The 23435-nt window shown below is 37.2% G+C and overlaps 1 protein-coding gene across 2 annotated transcripts; it reads right to left on the bottom strand.

Annotated features, from left to right (window-relative positions):
* Nucleotides 1-406: 406 nt before the first annotated feature.
* ccdc149 (coiled-coil domain containing 149) lies at nucleotides 407-22131 on the bottom strand. 2 transcript variants are annotated; one of them, XM_015377292.1, is made up of 13 exons: nucleotides 22012-22131; nucleotides 19559-19720; nucleotides 19419-19457; nucleotides 19045-19152; nucleotides 18848-18964; nucleotides 17515-17687; nucleotides 14977-15049; nucleotides 14716-14800; nucleotides 13996-14140; nucleotides 11186-11262; nucleotides 9164-9196; nucleotides 3514-3606; nucleotides 407-1495 (listed from the first exon to the last, which is right to left on the bottom strand). In XM_015377292.1, the coding sequence occupies exons 1-13, from the start codon at nucleotides 22060-22062 to the stop codon at nucleotides 990-992; spliced, it is 1662 nt and encodes a 553-aa protein (XP_015232778.1). In that variant the 5' UTR covers nucleotides 22063-22131; the 3' UTR covers nucleotides 407-989. The 2 variants fall into 2 exon arrangements, with proteins under 2 accessions (XP_015232778.1, XP_015232779.1); XM_015377293.1 differs by lacking the exon at nucleotides 9164-9196.
* Between the last annotated feature and the right edge of the window lie 1304 nt (nucleotides 22132-23435).

Raw genomic sequence — 23435 nt, 5'->3', positions numbered from 1 at the left:
ATTAAACTATGTGTATTTTATTAAACTATTTCTATGAAATTGGTTGACCATTGAAAGGGTCCACCGTGCATACTTGGTTTTTTGCACCAGCACTCCCTGGGTTGAAGAGGATGTTTTGACATAAACTCTGTTTTTATAGTTGTTGCTGAAGTTGCTCTGGCCTGAGATGGAGTGCTGTATAGCTATATAAAGGCAATGGAATGTGGAACACCTCACAATTGGGCAATAAATAACCTATTCAATATATATTTTAATATGATCGAATAAACTTTTTTGGGGGAAAAAATATCAATGTTTTAAAATGATAAATGTGATGGATCACATGCAAAAATGAATGCACAGAAAAATTTCAGTTTTTATAAACTTATATTTATATGTATTAAATATTTCCACATATAAGGCACATTAAGTCACATCCGAGCATATCACCCCCCCCAAAAAAAAAAGAAATAGGCCAGATTTAGATTAACAGATATTACCCAAATGAATGTGATACAATAAATTTAAAAGTATCCAACACATCTACAAGTTTTGGTTCACCACAAATTTGGAATCCCTTTTGGAAGGGACCCCAAGAAATGCAGCTCTGAGTTTATTGACATTCCTTAGCATTCAGAGGAATAAAGCAAACAACTGGGATTATCTCCACACAGGGGAACGCGACAAGATATAGAACACACAAGCTGATCACTTGTTTTTATTTTTCTGCAGGGCATTAGGTTTGCCTGTCTACGGATTGGAAGATTTTTTGCTGCAGCGCGACGACAGGCTGGTTGCAGAGTGCACCTCTGGCTTTGTCAGCAGCATCTGGTTAAAAAAAAAAGGAGGAAAAAAAGTGTTTTCTCTGTTTTATCGACTGAAAGCGAGCTGCTCAGTGTGGAAGGAAGTTAATGAGCAGAGGCAAAGCAGTGGGATTCCAACTAGGGATGATTAATGTAATCATCAATAACAACGACAAGAAAGAGATGTTTTCCTATCTTTTCATGACATCAGACCATGCCAGCTGCGGACGAGCAGTGAATGTCCCACTCAGTGTTGCTCGATCCGTCTGTGGCCTGACTCTTTGGAGTTGATGCAGAGTCTTCTTCATGTTCAAGCGCATCATTAGACTCACTGTCTTGGCAGGGGACCTCTGAATAACAGACAGAGGTCTGTGTGATGGAAAGCCACTGAAGCTTTGACTCAGTCGGACGAAGATCTAGTGCCACAGCGGCTTCTTCTCCTTCCTCCACGGAGGAACCCAGCTCCTCATCCTCTACTCCCTCCTCCTCACGCCCTGCCTCCTCCACCGGACTCCGTCCAGCCTCCAGCTCCGGATCGTCTCTCAGGGTCACGATTTCTCCCTCTCTCCCGTCAATCCCATCCGTCTCCACGCCTGCGAAAGGATCCAGGCTGCTGAGCAGTGCAGGTGCGTCTTCCCTGCTGGCGCCATCTGTGCCAAGGTCACTGCCAGCGGTGTGGCATTCCCAAGATGATTCATGTGAACTTCTGTCATCTGACAGAAGTGGGAGAAGAAAAAAAATGAGGTGATTGGTCATCGTAATTGCTCAGTTGAGCAGCAGCGAAAGCCAAGATCAGAAAACAAACACTTTTGCCTCATTTGGCCCTGATAGATTTCTGGAGGGAGATCATCTGGTCCAAAAAACATCATGCATAAAACCAATAAAAGTTTACTGCTTCTTTTAAAATGTCATGTACAATTTAGCACTGTACTAATTATTATTTCATTTTACTTTACAGAAAAATTCAAAATCAAAATCTGTAATGTGTAAAACAAAAAAGTGGAATATGTAAATGAAAAACTATGCTTTGTTAAACCTCTGTTCAGTGAAAATGGCTTCACACAAAAATTAACAGTAAACCGATACTTGTGCCACACAAGTTAGTGGAGCTGTAATTCTGAGTTAAAGTAAGAAGAGGAGATTCACAAAAAGGTCAAAGAGGAAAAATTTGTTGGTGTAAATTCCATATAAAGTTGAACAGCATTTGATACATAAACACTGAATTTCATCATAATTGTTTTTTGTGGCAGTTTATGATTTTTTTAGGGATAGGTAGGTCGACTCGGCATGTATATGCAAACCTGCCAGTTGGTGGCCAGTCAAGTGGGGTAATAGAAATAAACTGACAGAAAATGTCTCCTTTAAGAAAAAAAGAAACCCAAAAATGCCATTTTGAAATCCTTTTCTCTCACTGGTTTTAAACAGGACTGTTAATGGCCAACTAAAACCTTGGATCTAAGAGAACGCAATGCTACACAAAAAAATACCTTTGCAGATATACCTAAGCTCAACTCCAAAGCTTGCAGCCTCAGAGGTAGCTGTATAAAGTTAATTTAGATTTATACAGTCCTTGAATAAATATTTCCTTTTATTTGTTTCATATTTCTTTATGTTATCAACACAAAATATGGCTATTTTATTCAGCTTTTATGTGATAAACCAAGATAAATTGTAGTCAACTATTAGGTAGATGGGAAAAAATTATGTTTTTCCAAAATTTATTTAAAATAATACCCTAAAAAGTGGGATATACATTTGTATTCAGTAGATTGAACAGTGCTATGTGGGATGTTTTAAAGCTTGGAATATCGGCTTATACCTTAACCCTGCTTTAAACATCCCCCCACTTTATCCCTGGCTTGTCTGCTGTGTCTCCTGTTCTTCGTGATGCCGTTTCTTCACTAATGTTCTCTAACAAACCTACTCAAGCTTTACAGTGGAGCTTATTGAGGTAGACTATTGGCTGATGAACATACTTCTGTGAGCAAAAGCTTTCACTGCTTTTATTTCTACTAAAATAAAAATAAAAATATGTATCCTTTTCTTTTGAAGTTTCCCAATTTATTGTTGTTTTATACAGTAACATAAAAACCTGAAAAAATGCACTATTTCTTGCATTGCAACATGAAAAAATGAACAGGTAGATATAAATATGTAAGAGATTGAATTTGACTAAAACAGGCTAAATATAGCAGCAGCGTCTCAGACGCGTGGAGCTGAAACAAGTATGATGCCTCCCCCTGAGTAATAGCAACAACTTAGTTCTGCTTCTTACCCAAATGTGTGTCCCCTCTCTCTTAGGGGGCTTACTGACCCATATTTGTGGATGTTAAGGTAAAAAGGTTAAAGACTGAACGTAGAGTCTCAGCCATATTTTATATACTCACACACTGAGGGTAAAACACGGTGCAAAGAAGAAAAAAAAAGAGAACATTACTGGCATCCATATTTATGGCATCCTCTCCACCCTCTCTTAAAAGAAAACATGGCAGAAGTTTCTGAATGTCAGTGGGTGAGAATTTGCTTCACATTTCCAAAATGCCATGGCATTTGGGCAGCTTGCACCAATAACGGGCTGAGAGGAGCGGAGGCGGGAAGGAAAAGGACTCAGGTTAAACATGGTAGACAGAAAGGGGTGTTTCTCCACGCTCTGGCTAATTGCTGTGTTAATTACAGGGATTTGGGGGAGAATCTGATCGGTAAAAAGCACACACATGGTTACACACATTACCTTTGAGGGGCTGCGTGTTTGCCAAAGACGTGGCACATGTTGGATGAAGCTCTGGCTGTAGATTTTCATTAAGCACCATGTTGTCCCTGGTTCCTGTAAGACGGATTCAAAGATAGAAACATCCCCAACATAAGCTACAATTGAATCCAACAATTGAATCCAAGAAGGTTAATGCTTCAAGAACATGATGAAATGGATGGAGAACATTGAAGGTGGGTTTTTATTTTTTTTTTTCAACGGAGCATACAAACATGCACTCACGTATGCAGTGCTGTGCTCACAGAAAAAAGGATTCAGCTCCCTGTCATCCGTCTTCATTAGTGATGGCTGCGCGCCTTTTAGGCTGACACCATATGCTCCTCGAAAGAGACTGTACACCATAATCCAGACTTTATAAATATAAAAACCCTTGCATGTACACATAAGCACAAGCACAGGCTAATGTATGTGTGAAGATCGTTGTTTTTCTGAAAATCTCAGCTGGCAAAACTCTGACTATTTCTACTCTGTGGGATAAAAACATACAGCAAAGAAGAAAACAATGGACAGCTATAGTGGTAAAATCCATCAGAGTTATGGAGAAATGATAAACAGGCATCATATTGTTAAGAATGCATGTTGTGATGTTAAGCAGAAAATGAGTGTGAGCTCCTGTGTTGAAATTGTGAGGCTTTAAGATTCCAGCTAGGTGATAAAACACATTGGGAAAGAGAAAAATGCCCTAAAAGGCTAAGATTAGAATCTAATTTTTTAACCTACTTGAAAAACGCTATGTGTAGTGGAAAGCTAAAACTCCCCATCATCCTGAGCAAGCCCTCCTCAGGAGGGTAGGGGAGGATTTTCTTCAGCAGGAAAAAGAAAGCTGGTCAGAGTAGATGAAAGATGGATGGAGCATGGAAAGCCTGTTAGCATCATGTCCCTAAGTCAATATAAACAGCATATTTCTATTTTAAAGCTCAACTAGAAGATGCTTGACAAATTTAGCTACTCAAAACTCGTTTATACTTTCTTTTATTATTAAAGTGCTTCTTGTTATATTCTGATTAAAAACACTAAGATAATTTTTTCTTGGCCTCATTCCAAAAACCTCCACTCAGATAAGTTAAAAACCATGAGGCAAAACTTTGTTTTTCTCTGTTTGACTTGTGCTAACTCAGCCAGAAGGCAGATATTATGCAAATCTGTTAGATGTTGATGTAAACAAATTATGGAAGAAAATCCTGGTCCCCGACACCTCAGCTGCTGTCTCTTTTAGAGAAGAGAAGAACACCATCAAATGGAGGTTATTTGTTGTTTTTTGTCACAAAAACGAAGCTCAAAGGCAAAATGGGGCCTTTAAATGAACATCTGATGAGAGAAAGAGCATTGATCAAATATGTACTAATCTCTAAGAGCAGAGTATGTTCCTTGGAAGGAAGGAAGGAAGGAAGGAAGGAAGGAAGGAAGGAAGGAAGGAAGGAAGGAAGGAAGATAAAGTTTGCAATGCACTGAATCAAGTTTTTTTTTTATACCCGTTATAGTAAGAGAATTAATAAGTGATTGAAATAAAACATACTGAGTTCAAAGTTTAATTTTCTCCCAAAGTTTTTAAACTTTTCATCTATATCGGTTTAACTTTTGCCTTTACTCCTTAGATAATTCTGCCTTCAGATGTCATTTCATTAAAGATTTTAAACTAAATCTGGGAGATAAAAATCTTTTTTCTAATAAAACAAGCACGTCTTTTTTCTAAAATAATGATTTAACTTACTTAGTTCTTCTTTTTTCCAAGAGTCATATAGGTTTTCCAGTTCTAAACTCACTTAAAGTTTATCTAAAGTTATTGTAGTTGGATGCTAGGGAAAATAGATACTTCAGGGATTTAAAAAGTTGTAGAAACCAATTCAGACAAAAAGAATTAGATAGTGATACATAAAAAAAAGCTATAAACAACATAGGTAAAGTTTTCCGATAAATCATTAACTTGAACTAACTTAAATTAAAATTTAAAGCAGAACATCTCCAAATATCAGTAAAATATTGTTTCCATCCACACCAGCTTAATCAATTTTTGTATTCGCAATCGAGCAGAAACATTAAAGCTTTAGAAAGTAATTTTTTTCTCTCATCAATTTCTTCAAATAAAGTTGAAGATATATTTTGGCAGAATGGTCTTAATGGCCTTTCATGATGGCGTCATTTTATGGAACATTCCTGGGGGAGAGTTGTAATGACCTGAATGATTACACATTCCACAGGGCTTTACAGAGATACACATTACCCAGGTCATATACTGCATGGGCATCTATTAGCATGAAAACAAATATTATTGCCTGACAGTTTTATGTTTTGATGTAAGCTTTGATTAAGCTTCTCTCAATGTCATAATTAACCTGTTAAAAGAAGCACTGGTACACAGTAGTTCTTTTGTTTGCTTCATTAAGATGACTGCCCTGCTGTTTAAAGACTATTTTGTGCTGCTGATTAAGACCAATTGAGCAATTGAACATTGCTGGACGGCAGAAAATTTGGGAAATTCTATTTCAATATGAAGACTAATTTGTCCTTCCTGTTCCTCTCTTGATCATTTTACTATATTGATAAAAGTTAACGTTTTTATACATCACGCAGTATTTTATGAAATTGGGAGGTCTCTGCATCTCCACCATTTGTTACAGGATTACTGTAGAGGAGAAAAGAATGGCTTGAGGTAAATCCTGTAAGTTAAGGTTTCTAGAACGAATAGAGCACACTCCTATTTTGTGTAATTTTAACTTCATGTAGGGCTCTACTCACAAATTTTAAGGGGGGGTCAGGTTTAAATTTGTGCACTTCTCCTCTGCTAGAAACAACCTTACAGGAAATCAACCATGACGATAACCATACCAGGCTTAAATCAATTTTAGAAGGGTGGAGTTACTTTTTATGTTTGGTTGATCACTTCCTGGTCAGTATGAACATGTGATTTTTGTCCTGCCTCCCTGACAACCAAGCTATGCAGTTGGTTAAGGCCAGGCTGGGACTGGGAACGATTTCCATGTATCAGGCATTTTTCCATCTACACCGGTCCACTTATGCCCCATAGAAGTACAGTCAAACGCGTGCGTCTCAAATGTGAAACAAAATACGAATACCAATTGTGGATTAACCGATCTATCTTCAAGCATCACGCGACAACCATCAACAAGACCTCTATAATGCGTTTTTTGGCTTTGGTTATTAACACGGACGTGACAGTGACTGCTGCTGCGTAACGTCCACACTCACCACATCAGCAGGGTTGCCAGATGTCACTGATTCACGTTTTCCAGCCCAAACTATTTTCATAAACTCCCTGGGTATATGAAATCTTGCCCAATTTGAAAAAAGTCTATTGATCTCTTAGGCCATATATCTAAAGAAAAACATTTTTTACCCATTGACGGCCATCCTAAACTGCCAGATCCTAAACTGCCAGATCATCCCAACCTGGCAACAATGCACGTAACAATGCACGGATGGTAAACGTTAGCCTTTAGATGCAAAACCCCATCATGCACCGCAACATATTTTTGCTAAATATTCAAACGTAAACTCGTCAAATATAAGAGGAATATTGTTTGGTTTAAAGAACGCATTTTTGTTTTATTATAATTTAGTTTGTTGCAAGGATTTTACAGTTTGAAGAAACAGAAAATTAGGACCGGCCCACCGGGCAAATGCCCGGTATCACAGATTACCAGTCGGAGCCTGGATAGGACCATACATCATACAGTAGCTACCACCTCTGCTACCGGGCTACTCCAGTGTCAATGAAACACCAAATTCCAACCATGTAGGTTCTGTGCATGGTCAAAACAGCCGTGAAACACCCAAGCTCAGGTGTAATGATGAGAAGACGTCTTCAGGCTGATTTTTAACGGCATCAGAATGTTGTTGTTTTTTTGTCAGGTTTTAAGAGAGGGAATCTGGAAGAGTTAAGAATGTGGCAATTTAAAAGCCATAAACAAGATGGTTCAGCAATATCACTATGTTCTTACTCAGAATTTTTTAACCTCCTCATTTAGCAACAAAGCAGTATCATTGTTATAAAATGACATTTCATAGAGCTATATTTAGAAATTTTACATATAAAAATATACATTATACATGACTGACTCATGACCAACCAAGTCTAGAATCCAGCTTTTGTAGCTGTGATGCATCTTTTACGGTAAGCAGCTGAAGTCTGTCACTAGGCTAAAATAAAGCTGTGGAGGTTTATTCTTTCAAGGCTTTCCTTTGTCGTGTTACAGTCCAGCTCGCACTTATTTAGCATGAAGTTAAGGTGAACTGCAAGAGCCCATCAATCTCAACTTCATCTAACTCACTACATGGATGTCATTGTTATTGTTTTGTGCTCTCTCTCATCCGTAGACAATGCAGTCGCCTCCCGTGTTCTAAGAGCTCCAGGTAGGCAGCCAAGGCCCTCCATCCTATTCTGTTTGCCTTTAATATCCATCAGCCCGACGTCCCATCACATCAAGGCCACAGACGCTCGCCTCTCTTTCTCTATATCCTTGTCTCCCTAACTGTGGTGGACAGCGTGCTCGTCAGGCACTCTGGGCCCTCGCCTACAAATTCCCTAATAACGGCACATTCCCCTAAATGTGTTTGTAATGTGGGCAATCATTTTCAGTAATGGATGCTTGTCAGTTTTATGGCGGAGAGAATGACGGTCTCATGACAGCACACCTCCATCCAGCCACAGCCCCTCCACCTTTCTGACTGTTTGGTAGATGGTGTAACATCGCCCTCCAGTGGAACAAGAGGAGAAGTGTTTGCCTTCTGAAAAGTTTGATCACCTAGATTTAGTCTGCTGAGCTAATTCTGACACCATTCATAGACTGTTTACATTTTTTATTCTAGTATTGAAAAGCTGGAGGTTTGGTGCCTTCCCCCCACCCCACAATTGGTTATGACTTCAATTGTAACATGTTTTAACTTCCATCTGACTACATGATTTATAGAAAGGCTTTAAACAGTTTCCTAAATACTGTAAATAACCTCTTAAACAGTATTCTTTAAAGCTTTCTACTACACTCAAAATAAAAAATTAACTGCTTTGGAGAAAATTTCGTATGCATTGATGTGTGTACTTGCGCATATTTTGTGGTATGGCAACAAAACTCAATGATTGCTCCACTGGTGGGATAAAAAGCAGGGTAAAAAAAATCATATAGTGATTTTAACATAAAAGTTTAATAATATTCGCAATAAATAATGCAAAGGTGTTATGTTCAAAACCTGTATTTTGATTTCGGTGCATAAGATCCAATGGTATCTACTGCCTTCAATGAGGTTTGGGGTTTCTGAGTGGAAAATGTTACATTATATAATCTCCCATATGACAATTTGTGAAATTAGTGTAATGACATAAAAGTTGAGAAAAAAAAAATGGGGTGTGAACAATTCTGTTCCCTCCCCCCCATCTGTAACATGAAGAAAAGGCACAATGTGTGTGTGCTGCTGAGATGGTGTTGTCAATGGTATCATGAACAGACACATGAGCTTGTGGTCAATGGAGTCGACACATGGTAATAGGTGGGCACAAGGTGGCATGTTTTCTGGGCGTCTGCCCAGATTTGTTCTGGCATGACATACAAAGGAACGGGGCAATGGATGGGCTAAGTGGGGCAGAAGGAATACATACTCCCAATTCCCACTGATACGTGGTAGGTCAAGCCTGAGATCCAGCCAAAGGGGAGAGACAGAGAGGTACAAGGTTAATAAAAAACCTAATGTGTATATATGCTGTCAAAATAAAACAAAAAAGATACAGGCAAGTTCAAAACCGCAATAACATTGTAACACTTATGTTATTACAATGTGTTCTACTAAGGAAACTGCACTAGTGGCTTGTTTTTTGGATAGTAGGCTGACAGGAAAGGGGTAATGATAGAGGGGGAGAGACATGTGGCACAGGACCACAGGTCGGACTCAAACCTGGGTTGCCACGTCGAGGACCAAGGCCACCGTACATGGGTCGTGTGCGCCAACTATTGCCGCACCGAAGCATGCCCCAAACCACCAGTCAGATTGATATGCAAATGATAGTTTCCCCTTTTACCCCCTACTGGAGGATTGAAGTGGACTGGATGAACAGTTTTGGTGACATAACTGGAGCCACCACAACCACAGTAATAACACTAACAAACAGCACATCACTAACAAACAACACCCCCCATTTTTATTGTTAGCCATGCATAAAGGATGAAAATAAATTCAACGTTTATTACTTTCTGTTTATTATTTCAGCAGGCCAAACCAACATTAGAAAGCTGAATTATTTCACTAATTTAGATTGGTACGATCATTCTCAAGTGACATTTTAGGGAAGTACTGTAAGATTCTAATCATCATTCTAGAATCATCCATACATACATAGATTCTCATCTTGCTATATGTGGTGTAGGGATCACTATAGAGTCAACGACACGATGCAAGTGAATCTCTACTGTTACCACATGCTCATCCAGGAGGAGCACATCCTGCAAAGTCAGTGACTGGATGTAATCAGCTGGTTTTCCTTAGATAGCAAACTTTTAACCAATCTGACTGAATGATCTGATTGATTGATCACTTTGAAGGGCCTTAAGAAGACGTGTTGTAATTTGGACAGTTAATTACAACACAGACAACTTTGTTTTTCATGAGGCTACAACCAGTGGTAGTTCTAGACCAAATATATCTGAAGGTGGGGCCAGTGGTTTTCATGGGGGCAAATAAAAAAAATAAGGAAACAAATAAGATTAAATCACAGTGCAATAGTTAATGGTTTCATATATTAAGTGAGCCAAAGAGCCTCTTGAAGGTCTGGAGCTGCAGGCTGCAGAATCCTGATCTTGCGATTAAAACTGTGATCTCAAAGTTGCTAAAGCAAAAAGTGCAACAACTTAAATTTGTAATCATTGCTTAAGTAAAACATAAAAACGTTAAATTAGTGAAGCTCATTTAGTAATAGCTCTTTAGTTCAGGGGCAATAACAGGGACTAGGATCAGTTCTACAAAGGGAACCGGCCCTTTTTGGGCCCCATCTAGAACAGCCCCTGGGTACAACTGTTCAGTTTTCTCAAAAAGACAACTTATACTTTGCATCACAACTGGGGAAAGAACACCACATTTAAGTGGTCTGACTGAAAATGAAATAAACAAATCATTGTTTAGTCCCTGGTTTAACAGGGAAACTGAGGCCTAAACCCACCCTATTAGAAAAACCCTAATCTAAACCTAAATTAAAAAGTAAACCTCATTGCTGTGGCTGTTGTGTGCCTTGTTGTCCGTCATGGTGACAAAAAAAAAAATAAAAAATACCTGTAAAGTCAGGTTGAAACCCAAGACAAACAAGAGCAGTTACGTAGCTCTGTTTGCTTATGGTGTGGTAGACACTCGGTGTTCTCAGTGTGTCTCATTAAAGACAGAGGTGGATACATAAAAAAACGCTCAAACTCATATTTAAAGATACTTAAACATGTTTAGTCAGGTTTATTTATATTACATTTTTTAAATTTAGTAGGAATTGCAGTCACACAACCTAAACCACCAACAAAAACATTCATTGTTGAAACAACAGTAAAAATGGTGACAGACGGATCTTAACGTTTTTCCTAGTGCGGTTATTTCAATTCAGAGTATTGAGCAAAATATAATTAATTTTTTTAACACTTTAACTCACCTGGTAAACTCCACAATCCTGAGACCTCCAACGTCTTTAACTTCCTCTCCAAATCTGCAACTCTGTTTCCCAGGATCCTGCAAAACAGAAACAGAGTAAGAGCACTATATGCTCTTTATCTATTTGCTCAATGTTTGCCTTTAAGATAGAGTCGAACCGATAATCGACGGGTCAATTTATTGGGCTGATTTAAGCGTCTGACCTGTTAATCAACATTGGCCAAAATGTGGCTGATAAAAAGAACAAAAAGAAACTTCAGCAGCATGCTGATTCTGCTCCTCTGCCCCTCCTCTCATCAATATTAGTGGACTCTCTCTGCACCGCAAACACACTCACAGATAGCGTAAAATAGCATGGAGGTGAAAATTGGAGCGGAGGAAAAGGAAGAAACTTAGCAGTTTACTTCATGATAAGCTGGGATTTTGTAAAACTACACTTTGGTGGCCCAGGACAACAAAAATCATCATGGAAATACTCAGGAGAGCAGACGAGTTTTATATGCACTAGTTGTGGCAAACTTATTAACATTTAAGCTCTATAAAAGTTTCACCTCCTTGTGAAACAAACGTACATTTAGGAGGAAAATAAGATTATTATATTGTGTCCAACTACACTTCGTACTGACATGCAGGCTGAACTGGTGCTCCTAAATTCAGAATTTTTTTTTTTTCATTAAACCTATTTTTAAAAGGCTCTAACATATGTATTTAGCGTAATCCTGTTTGGATGTTTTAAAAGCTGCAGCATTTCTATTTAAATCTAGTTTAATCCCGTGTTCAGTGGAGGAGGGAACTTTTCAGTTGCTTGTAAATATAACAAACTTTTGTAGCATTGAAATCTAATTAGTAAAATACACTAAAAGTATATATCTTCATTTCCCAGGCAGAGAGGAACAGTCAGGCATGGAGCCACTTCATGAAGAGTGTAACCGGTGTTGGATTCAGAATCTGTAGTGTTAGAGTTAAAGTTGGTCAGGGCTCCAGCATCAGCAAGACAAGAAGAACACCCCTATTTGATGCAGTATCTAAATCAGAACCACAAAAATGTATTGTATTTATAGTCTTGTGTTTACACTGCTCAAATTAAAGTACTGTAGCTTATTTTAATCCTATAGTTCTATTTCTTTGTCTTGAAGCATATTTTGTTTATTATTCAAATTTGAGTTGGACTATAGGTGGACAGTAAATATCCTTTATATGTCCATATTCAGTTTTTTTTATATTATTCTTATATTCTGGCCAAAATGTCTTGTTTTTTTTAAAAGTTCTCAATATTGATATCGGCTTGAAAATCCTGTATCGGTCAGGCTCTTCTTTAAGGAGGAGTAAATACTGTACCCATTAGTTCTTCTCTTCACAGATCTGATGTATATGTTAGGCTGGCAAGGACAAAGCTTGTTAAAAGCCACAGGAATCCCTATTTAAGGTTTACCACAAACCTTAAAGGACACAGCAAACATACAGAAGGAGGTGATCTGGTCATCTACATTCTTAATCTACATTCAATATATGCTCAAATTTGTCCTCACTACAATTATATTTATATGAGCGTAGATAGAGAGTCAGCTTTGAAAGCAGAGGTAAAACGGACATGTTTGGAAGGATTCTCTAATGGCCAGTGTGTAACCGCCTTATTGCGCCTGCAGGTTGATCAAAGCAACGTCTTTGGGTCAATCTTACAGTTGGCATACTAAGGGAAGATATGAATATGTCTTCAAACACGGAGAAAAGAATTTTAAAAAAGTGGACTTAATGAGCAAAGAGACCAAAACGAGAAAGGTGATAAAGGTGTAGCATAGAATAAGCAGTGATACTTAGTTCCTTGATAGATGTAAAAGCGTGTCAAAATTCCTGTTTTTTTTTCTTTGTAACACTACATGTTCTTTCTTCTTCAACATTATTCAACCTTCATAAGGTCTATCATATAAGGTCCTGATTAAATACGTTAAATTTTAAAATGACATGGTAACCGATTAGGGAAAAAGTTCTAGAAAACACTCTATAGAGGCCCCTGATATTCACTGAAAAAGAAAACATTTAACATTTAAATCCTGCAATTTGAAAAGCATTTTCTAATGGCAGAGTTTACATTGAATTATTAAAGAAGAATTATAGACTGTATTTATTAAGCTATTATTTAATACTGGAATTTGAAAATGTGTATTTAAACTCAAAATTCATAAATCTGATAGTAAATACCTTTCATAATCACACATTTAAAAAGGTTATTCCTTGTTCCATTTCCTTTTTTAACTTGCATTTTCAAATCCTTTTTGAAATTGCATTTTCTTTTTATTTTACCCTCGCGATTTAACTTTTCCATGACCCTTCTGGTCCCTGAACACATCGAAAACCAGTTAGGCCGATCACATTTGCACCTCAGATATAAGCAGCTCTCTTATTGGTCCTTTTGTTAACCAGGTGTGGCAGTCTAACCAATGAGAGAGTTTAACTGCTTTCCAGGGTTATCTGGGATTAGAAGGGTCATGGAAAAGATAAATGTTTAATTTTAAAAGGCTTGATTTCATTTTCAATGACTCTTTGGGTCCTCCATAAAAACAATATAAAAATAAGTTTAAAAAAATCTGATCAGGTAAATAAGATGATATGTAAGTGTAATTAGTATTATTTCCATTAAAATGAGATATTTAGATATTATGCACTTGAAAAAAGACAATGCAGCTGTTTTCTTCCCCCATTTCAAATGAAATACTCTATTGGCAAAGTGTCTAACTCAACTGCTCAATTCAATAAAAAGCCTTCAAGAAATGATCCTATTTTAAGAACAAATTACTTTTTTTCTCATTGTACCTGTTGGTGTGCCTCTGGTGCTGGATGACCAGATTCTTCTCATGAATGGTTTCCAGCAGAGCGGTAGCAAGGGACTTGAGGTCGGCTATGGACTGAGGCGTGGCAGGCAAGCTGCAGCCCTGCTCCTCCAGGAGCATCTCCTGGACTACAAATAGAAGAAAAGAGGCTTTAAGCTGAGAAAAGATATGAGATTAAGCCACAATCTACTAATAATGCCTCGACACAACTTTTAAAAAACTATAAAAGTAGACATAAGAGGGGAAAAAACAGTTTGACAGAATGAGAGAGCGGGGAAACAGCACGACAAGAGCAAGACAGAGACAGAGTGTTAGAAACAGCTGTCTGCTAGGTGACACTTCCCTAACTTTAACTCTACAACCCACTGTGCTGCTACTGCCAGCGACTGTCAGTCATCATGGCAGCCTCATTTCCCTGCCAGTGGCACTCTGCACCGCTGGGAATACAATTAAAAACACAGTAGGTGACCGGGTGTAGGTTTGAAGGATCGGCATAAGCCCAGGTTGTTGAATAATTTAGTAAAAACACTGTTTGAGACGAGAAGAACTAGATTCATTCCCTGATGACAAGGAAAATATCTGATCGAATTTGTGAGATAAAGCGAAGGTGACACAGTTTGGTTTTTTTTTTAGTTTCCAGATGAACAGCTCTAATATGTTTTAGGTCTGTGTTTAAAGTGAGCTCAACAGTTGGTGTTTTCACCTTGTTTGGCTGACAGCACTCCTGTAAGGGGAATGCTGTTTGATCTCCCATATGTGCTGGAGTTTTTCCTCCTCTCCAGGGCTGTCTATGGGAGGAAAGAAGAAAAACAGACAACAAAGACCATCCAGCTAAGCTTGATGAATGAGTTTCAATATATGCAGCTTAGTTCATATAAAAAAAAAACAAAACAAAAAAAAACATGAAATCCTATTAAGACTCAAAAGGCATTTTGAGAGTTTCAAGTAAAAAGGAAGGACTTACCTTGTACTTCATGATGTTTGATTTGAGCAGGTTCACCTCCTCCTGGAGTTGTGAGAGCCGGTCATGTAAATACCTACCGGGGAAAGTGATTGAAAATGCAATCAGGGTCGAAGCACAGATGGTATGAGGCACTTTATATGCAAGACGTGACAGTCCTAAGCTCTGAATATGGACGCTATGAATGTGGTTAGAAGGGAAACATGACAAAAAATAAAGTTTGGGTACTTTAGTGCACAAAGGTTTTGAATCATCTTGCTGATATTTTACTTTCAAAAGAAAGAGACATTTTTTGCAGAGTAGTCTATGTTTTTGTTACAAAAAGTTTGCATCCATAACTCTTTCATAACTCTTTTGGAGCATTTCTAAAACCTCTTTTAAATTTCTGTTCCTTTTATTTTGGTATACTTAACAAAGTTTGAACTTTTTATTTGTAGATTTGAGTGTAAGCTGTCCCAAAAGTAAATATGAGTGCTTTATTTGTCCATGGAGGAAGAAGTAAAACCTGCTTGCATTTGAACGGTGACATGTATATATTTTTTTATAAATCACCTGATGGTCCTGTTGCCGTAACCAGCAGCAAGAGAACAATGATCCCAAAATCAAGAAAAAAAAACAAGATAACTGCCTCTAAATGAAGAGGCAGACTAACATTAAGTTTCATCGACCCAACTAAAAGTTGGATCCTTCTAAAGCGCGCCTCATGCCAGGAGAAAAGGAGTAAAACTAACTTTACAGCTTCTAATTAGAGGAGCTGGAAATTATCCACACAGAATTGTGCCAGAAGTGTCTTGATGGAAACCAAAAGGGTTTCTCTGCAACTTGGAAATGGAAGTATGGGCAGATGTTAGCCCCAATTTATTTCTTGTTTTTTTTTTTTATCCAAAAAATGTTCAAAAAGTAAATAAGGGTTTGAATAAACTAAGAGCTACCAAATCAGGACAACATTCATTTTCATTGGGGATGGTACTGTATGCAGATGTCTGCATGTTTATATAATAGGATGAATTTTAGCAGTAATAATAGGAAAATATACATTTTCAACACTTTAGGAGTAAATGAACCACAAAAATCAATTGTTCTTTAACTAACCCAAATACTTTTATATATTGCATATAGGGCTGAAGTAAATAATCATGATTAATTGATTATTGAAATAATCGTCAACTAATGTAGCAATCAATTAATCGTTAAATGGAGTATAGAGACTCTAAAACATGCTGTTAGCTGACAGAGAAACCCACTTAGAGCAGTAAAAAAAATATATAAACATTTTGCTTTTAAAATAATTTTTTTTTAAAGTCTGTCAATATGCTCTATCGAGAGCTCCTAAAGTGGAAAAGTTTGCATTTCACCTGGTTTAATTTGATAGACAGATTAATCTATTTGCAAAAAAATCGTTATTTTCAGCCCTAATTGCATATTTAGTTTGTTTAGTGCTTTAAGTTCTATAGTAGGGCTAGAAAAGAAGAATGTAAACTTGTAAAAGATCCACATTTAATACTCTAAATCCTACTTTAGGTTTTAAACTGCAGGAATAATAAACAATTTTGAGCTTTGTCCAAAAAGCAGCATGGTTACCCTTGCATGGTTTTACAGGTGGCGGCATAATTCAGCACAGCGGTACTAAATGTTCTTTATACTGGAACATAAATTTTAGGTATTGCTCCCCTGAACAATCCTATAAGAGGATTATAACTATAGGGGGGTAAGAGACTGTAATATCTGAAAGGAGTGAACATCTAAAGAAAGCATTTCAGCCTTTTGGCAAAGGCCAGAGCAGTAAATAACTAAAACAGACACAAACACAAAGCTTTAGAAACGCCAAACAATACTACCTGCATTGGTACTATTTGTTTATTAAGGGCTCAAAGATTACTTTATTCTTTGTGTGAATTTAATCCTTATTCATTATTTGAAGCTCACAAAAAGCCATTTTTAAACCAATAGTCTACAATAGTACATATTTATAATGATCAAAGCCCAAGAAAAGCTGCATGAAAGGAAATAAAAGGAGGTACAGAAATATTACCTATGGAAAAAAAACACAAATTTTTAGATTAGTATAGATCAAAAACTGTTTAGCTGCAATTTTTTTTTCCTTAATGGAAAATGGAAGAGCCTCCTTGAAGCGGATACACATTTATTCAAAGATTCTTTTTTCACACTGCAAGGGAAAAAAAGCAGAAGCTGACTGATAACACTGGGGTGAAAACATTTGGCTTAGAGAAAAATGCAAAAAGAAATCTGCATTTCAAAGCCAGCTGATGATAGTTTTACAAAAAAAGCATGGAAGAGAAGTATTATGATATGGAAAATTCCTGGTCATATAAATGGAAGTCTTGGAAACAGCTAAACAGTGTAAAAAGATTTACAACTCTAACAAACAATTTTATCTGATCTTAATTCTTTAACTCTTTACCGACACCCCAGTTAAAGGTTTAAAAATCATTAAAATTATCATTATTATAAAGATTAGGTTAACCCATAGTGTTACTCTTTACTGCAATTAACAGGAGCTGTCTTTTGTTTATCACTCACCTGTTTTCCATGCAAAGCGCGTCCACGTCAATGATGCGTGTCTCGTGGTTTCCTAGAACGTGGTTCAGTTCAACATTTAGCCGCTCAGCCTTCTCCCTGAACACCATGCGTTCTGCTTTAACGTCCTGTAACTCGTCTGTCAGGGCTTTGATGCTGTGCTCCATCTCCTCCATCTATAAACAGGTTAACCGTGCATGTTTATGTGAAGCTTTGGTTATATGTACTGTTTGTAAGACTCCCCAATCTACTTTCATTGTCTGTAAGTGTCAATACATGCATTAAGTCTCACACTCTATTTAAAGGTATAGTGGAGGATTTTCCTAGCCTGATAAACCAGACTAAATGTGAGATTAAATGTGTAATTTATTCTGGCCCTGATGAATGAGACATCGGAAGATTGTTGATGAGAACTCGTTATTTTTCAAACCATGTCTGTGCGTGTTGGCAAACGCTCTGACCAATGAGCGCAACTGATAATGAAGTAGTAAGCGCGACAGAAAGCTGATGGGGGAGTGTAAACAAACGGCCTGTCAGTAAAACAGCGAATACGTCCTTAAAAATGAATGAGAGTACAGCCTCTTCCTGCTCACGTTTTCACAAAAACCCCCAAGTCTAATCCTTCCAAAATTGTTTCCAAAGCTGCAGAGCTTTCTCCAGCGTTGCACAGCTTTGTCATCCCGCCCTCAAAACCCCGCCCGCTTTGCATACAGAAATTCAGAACACATCTCTGCATTGTGATTGGTTGGCCAGTTGTAGGGCCTGGGGCATTGATTGAGGCTAGACCAACTTGCAGGCAAAAATGATGCACATGCACAACTCTTTATCCACTCCCGAAAGGAAGTGCCTATTAAACGTTTGCAAGAGTGTGCATGAACCAATTTCTCCCCATGCATGCTCTGTTTAAAAGTTGCTGTTTGCATCGTTCTTACAAGCTTACTTTCCAAAAGAACATTTGCTACTTTTCCACTATGTCAGACTCACCACTGGTAAGTGAAAATGGTGATGAGCATGTAGATTTGCATACTAAACGTTGGGGACAAAGGCTCCTAAGGACTGGAGTTGGCCACCCTGGTCAGTTGCATAGATATATGTTTGTATGTCTCCAATAAACAGAATCCTTTAGTAGCTTTTTTTAGATCTTCAATTAAAATCAGTAATAATTCATGAAATAAAATTTGCTTTAAAAAATTGGAACCTTTACAGTCAAATTAAATTATATTTGATTTCTTTTATTTGGTGTTGCGATGGATTTGAGTAGCATTTGCTTTAATTGTGGAAAAAAAAAATCTGTTTAACAGCCTGAAATGATCTTCACTTTAGCAAACCTCATCACCTGTCGCCCTGCTCTTTCTAGCTGAGAAACCAAGTCCTCACGTTCGTGTGCGGGAAAGTGGCGAACCCCCACTTCTTCATCCCCCAGCCTCTGTCTAGTGATGGTCATCCTCAGCAGCTGCAGGAACATATAGCACTTAATTCCCTCAAACATTATCATCACTTTTTTCAACTTTAAATGGATTTATGTGAGGGCACCTTGTTATCCCCCTGAGCCTCCGCCAGCCTCTGAGTGAGGTCCTTCACCTCCTCAGTGAGCTGTTTCACTCGTTCCCTGGAGTCCCTCAACAGCTGACCCAGGTTCACCTGAGGAAGAGGAAAAAGGTGAAAGGAGAGCCCCTTGGTTAATCACAAAAAGTTACACATAAATCAATTAAACTTTCAGACAGGGTGCAGCCACTTCCTTCTTTAGTTCTGGATAAAACACATTCCCAGAAATATGGGATAAAACAGCAAAGTTTATAGACATTCTAATAAGATAATTACAACTACTTTTAATACATTTACATATACAATGGAAAACTAGTTTGCTTTAAATCTGTTAGGACCATCTTTGTTGTGATGAAACTAACCTGATTACGTTTTTCTGGAGGCAAGGAAGGATCTCCCTCCTAAAAATGTATAAAATATAAGTATCAACATAGACAGCTTTGTTTCTTTCATTCTATAAAAAAAAAAAAAATACTTTTTTTCCTGCATGTTTAATCCTTACAATAAGTTCCCTGTACTTCTTCTTCAGTCCCTGGTGGCGCTCTCTAAGCTGATTGGCCATCAGCTTGTACTGGTCTCTCTCCTGCTGACACGTATCCAGCTCCTTGGACAGGATGAGCAGTGCTTCCTTCTTACTCTCCAGCTTGCGTTTGCACACCAGGAACTAAAACAAGGAGTGTATAGACAACAGTAAAGTGGTGTTACAGAATGCAGTGGTATGAATGGTACAGGCTCCATATTATATTGGTTATTTCTGGGTTTTATCTTATTTTATTTTGCAGCAACACCTTCTAGTAATTCTTTAAAATGGTCTTGACATGCTATTTTCATAGCTTTCCAACAGTCTATATATATATATGTTTTATAGATGTTTTAACCTCTTAATATCTACCTCATTTTGGGAAATTCTCTGCTATTTTGCATACCCAAATGGAAAAGCAAATTACTGAGGAACTGTAAGCCCAAGTTACATATGTGATACATTATTTGAAAGCTAACACCTGCTAGTTATAATAAGCATATATACATGAAAATTGAGTAAGTAAAACACCCAAGCTGCATCAGTTCAAAAAAGACTCAAAGTTTTTTTTTTTTATTCTGGAAAATAATAGGTCTTTTTTGAACAGCAGTTATAAAAACATGCTTGCTTGTTCTGGCTGCTTTGTCATGGAACATTTTGACATGCTGCTGTATCTGTGTTAATTGTGCTTTGGTGCTTCCTATATCTATAAAATGAACTAGGTGAATCTAAGCTTTCCAACGGTGTCTAACATGTCTAGACAGGCCGATCAAGGAAAGCATTAATGGGAGCTCAGCAGGCAGAATCTTGGATGGTTCTTAGTAAAGCACAGAGGTAGGCAGAGGGCTTCTCCATAAAAAAGAGGGGCATTACTTCAACAGATTTTTACTCAAACAGAAGTTAAATAAAATGGCACCCAAATATATATATATATATATATATATATATATATATATATATATATATTTGGGTTATTTATTTATTCATTATAGGTGTTCTGGTTGGAGGAGAACAAAATTATCTAGTGGTGGAAGCTGGTCTGGGTTTATAGTAAGTCAGATTGACTGTTAAATATGGGGCAAACATGGAAGAAAAATTGCAAAACAATGACTAGAGACAGAGTTGGAGCTCCGGTTTCCTGCAGGATAATGACCTAAAACACACAGAACTGATATGGAATAATTTTATCAATATATATCGATAGGTTCAAATGGCTCAGTCAAAGTACAACAATAAATCCAACTGACAGACACAAAACTTGGTCTAGTTCTGGGCTGATTTTCTTTAGATGTGAAGAGACAGTAGCCATGCCCTAAAATTATTGACTCAGGGCAGCTAAAGAGAAATGCACTAATTCCATAAAAGACCTTGCAAAAAATTATAATTAAAAAAATACATGTTTGCTTCTTCATCAAACTTTACAGTAGACAATATTCTGGTGCTGGTTTATCACGTGGAATCTCAATAGAATGTATTGTACAGTAGATTGTATTATATATTTAAAACACGGTGAAAAAATAAACCTGTTGATGTGTCTAACTGAGTAATTAAGCGTGTTTTCTTACGTCCAATCAATATGTAAATAGAGGAACACATGTCTACAGGCCAGAGGCGTAGCCAGAGATTTTCATAAGGGTGGCCAGGCAATAACCAAAGTACACTGAGGGGTGACCGAAAGCGGAGAAGCACCAGAACCTCACAGTCAATCTACATCTAAATAAAGACTAACTATACGTTCCTACAGCCTTTGTTAACAAATAGACGCATATATTTAAACATCCGTAATTTCTAGATAAAAGGTATAGTGGATAAAACTCAGTTTTGAGTTCCGGTTCATTACTTACCTACTATTATCAATAAACATTCTGCATAAAATGGATATTTACAAGCACTAATATCTACATAAATTGATTATTTGATCATTTTTTATGTATCAATATATTTCACTTTAATTTCACTGAAGACTCCTAGAGGAATTGCAGACACATATTTTTCGCTTTACCCCATATAGGACAAAATCTAGCTCTGAAAAGAGCATGAATACTGTACTTATCATCTTTGATGTTAGTATATTGATGTGTATAATTAACCACAAAAAAAAAGTTTTGAATATTCCACTTGAGAGCATTACTGTTGCCAACCTTGGCCCCCCATCTAGCTCCGCCCCTGCTACAGGCAGCTTTAAGCACACATCCTGATAACCAGGTGGGCCCACAGGTGCGTTTCCACCTCCGGATGCTGAATTAGCTTTATTCAACTGCCGTAAATAAAGCAATGGTTTTGACCGTAGCGATTTAAACCAAGTGTCTTTAATGAGTTTCTGGGTTTGTTTATCAGACACACCATCGCTGGTTCCATATGGACCAGGAGAGCATCTCTTAAAGCGCTCCCCGGGTCTGTGAAGCAGCCTCCCGCTGCTGCCTTTTCCCTCTTACCTCATTGACCAGTCCCTGCCAATCGCTCTCACTCCTCTTCAAAGACTGCATTATTGCTTAGGTAGAAATGTCAGAATAAAGGCAGAACACCGCTGCCTCACCTCCTCATCCGTTTGTTTACCCTGCAACGTCACTACTTGCCTCAGCTGTCAAGATGAAACCACTTCCGGTAGAACCGTCAAAATAAAATGTTATTTTAAAAAATAATAATAATAATAAAATTTTGGTCAGTTTTTGCCAGAAAATCCTAAATTATTATTTATTAAAAAAGAAATCTAAAAATTCCGTTTACTTAAACTATTCCTACATTTGCTTTTAAAACAAAACTTCAATCCAACTAAATTATGCAAATACACATAACTATAAATCTACATTGTGTTTAAGACGATGTTTACTACGAACTAAATTATGAAATTATTATCTTGAGCAGATTAATTGTTTAAGGAAAATAAGTATCTTATGTTAACAATGTAATGCAACCTCAACAAAATGCACAATAGAGGATTCATGCGATAAACAAAAATATCAAATAGTATTTTGATTGTCTTGTGGTTTCTGAAAAGATAAATGAAAATAATAATGTAAGTAAAACACAGCCTTAGCTGCATCCGTTCAAACATGACTCAAAGTTGTTGTTTTTTTCTTCTAAAAAATAGTAGGTCTTCTTTTGACAGCAGTAGTAAAGACATGCTTGAGAATAGGCATTTCTCATTGGATTACATTTGTTCTACATGATGTCAACCACAAATGCAGAAAATTACAGACCTCTGGCTACAAAAGTTCCAGAGCTGTGAAGCTTTGAACTTCTGGTGTCACCAGTGTCTCCAAACCTCTCCAAATGTGACAGATTGTTCCAAATTGTTCCAAATGCTTTTACTCACTATTACCATGTGACCCATAAAATAAAACTGAAGCATTTTGATAGCCACAACACATTAATGAAGTAAGTATTTTTCCACTTTTTTTTTTCAAAACCTGTGTATATAACAAAATTTAACATTTCTAAACCTAAAATAACACAAAAATCTATATTAAAAAATAGTGTGACTGCTGCTTTTCAAGCCAAAATAAGCTCCAGTGCCTTTTCTGAGCTCTATTTTTTCAGCCTTTGGCATTGTAATAATACAAAATCAGCTCCAAAATCTTCATTCTCTAATTTTCAACCCTCTGCTTGACCAGGTGATAACAGCCTCTGGAGATCTTTGCACAAAGACGAATACTTCCTAAAAGCAGAACATAACCTTTTAAAAATATAATAATGGATTCAGAATTTCAATTCATTAGCATTTTTATTAATTATTTTACTTGAATGAATTCTGCTTAACTAGTACATTTTCGTAACACTAAATATGTTTATTTACAAAACTGTTTTTTTTTTTTTACTTTCAGCTTTTTTATGCTTTTAATTTTATATCCAACAGCAT

This window comes from Cyprinodon variegatus, unplaced genomic scaffold (genome assembly GCF_000732505.1).
Source record: "Cyprinodon variegatus isolate N-32 unplaced genomic scaffold, C_variegatus-1.0 Scaffold151, whole genome shotgun sequence".
Lineage (NCBI taxonomy): Eukaryota > Metazoa > Chordata > Actinopteri > Cyprinodontiformes > Cyprinodontidae > Cyprinodon > Cyprinodon variegatus.
The sequence above is the reverse complement of the archived record's forward strand: the minus strand, read 5'-3'. Positions and strand labels throughout refer to the sequence as shown.

What these genes read in the sequence shown, in the direction of transcription:
- ccdc149 (XM_015377292.1), bottom strand. Translation starts at nt 22,062, where the DNA reads ATGCAGTCTTTGAAGAGGAGTGAGAGCGATTGGCAGGGACTGGTCAAT. An exon ending in GCGCTTTGCATGGAAAACAG is followed by an intron (nt 15,050 to 17,514) that starts GTGAGTGATAAA and finishes TTTCCCCGGTAG; the next exon opens with GTATTTACATGACCGGCTCT. An exon ending in AGGATTGTGGAGTTTACCAG is followed by an intron (nt 9,197 to 11,185) that starts GTGAGTTAAAGT and finishes GCTGGATCTCAG; the next exon opens with GCTTGACCTACCACGTATCA.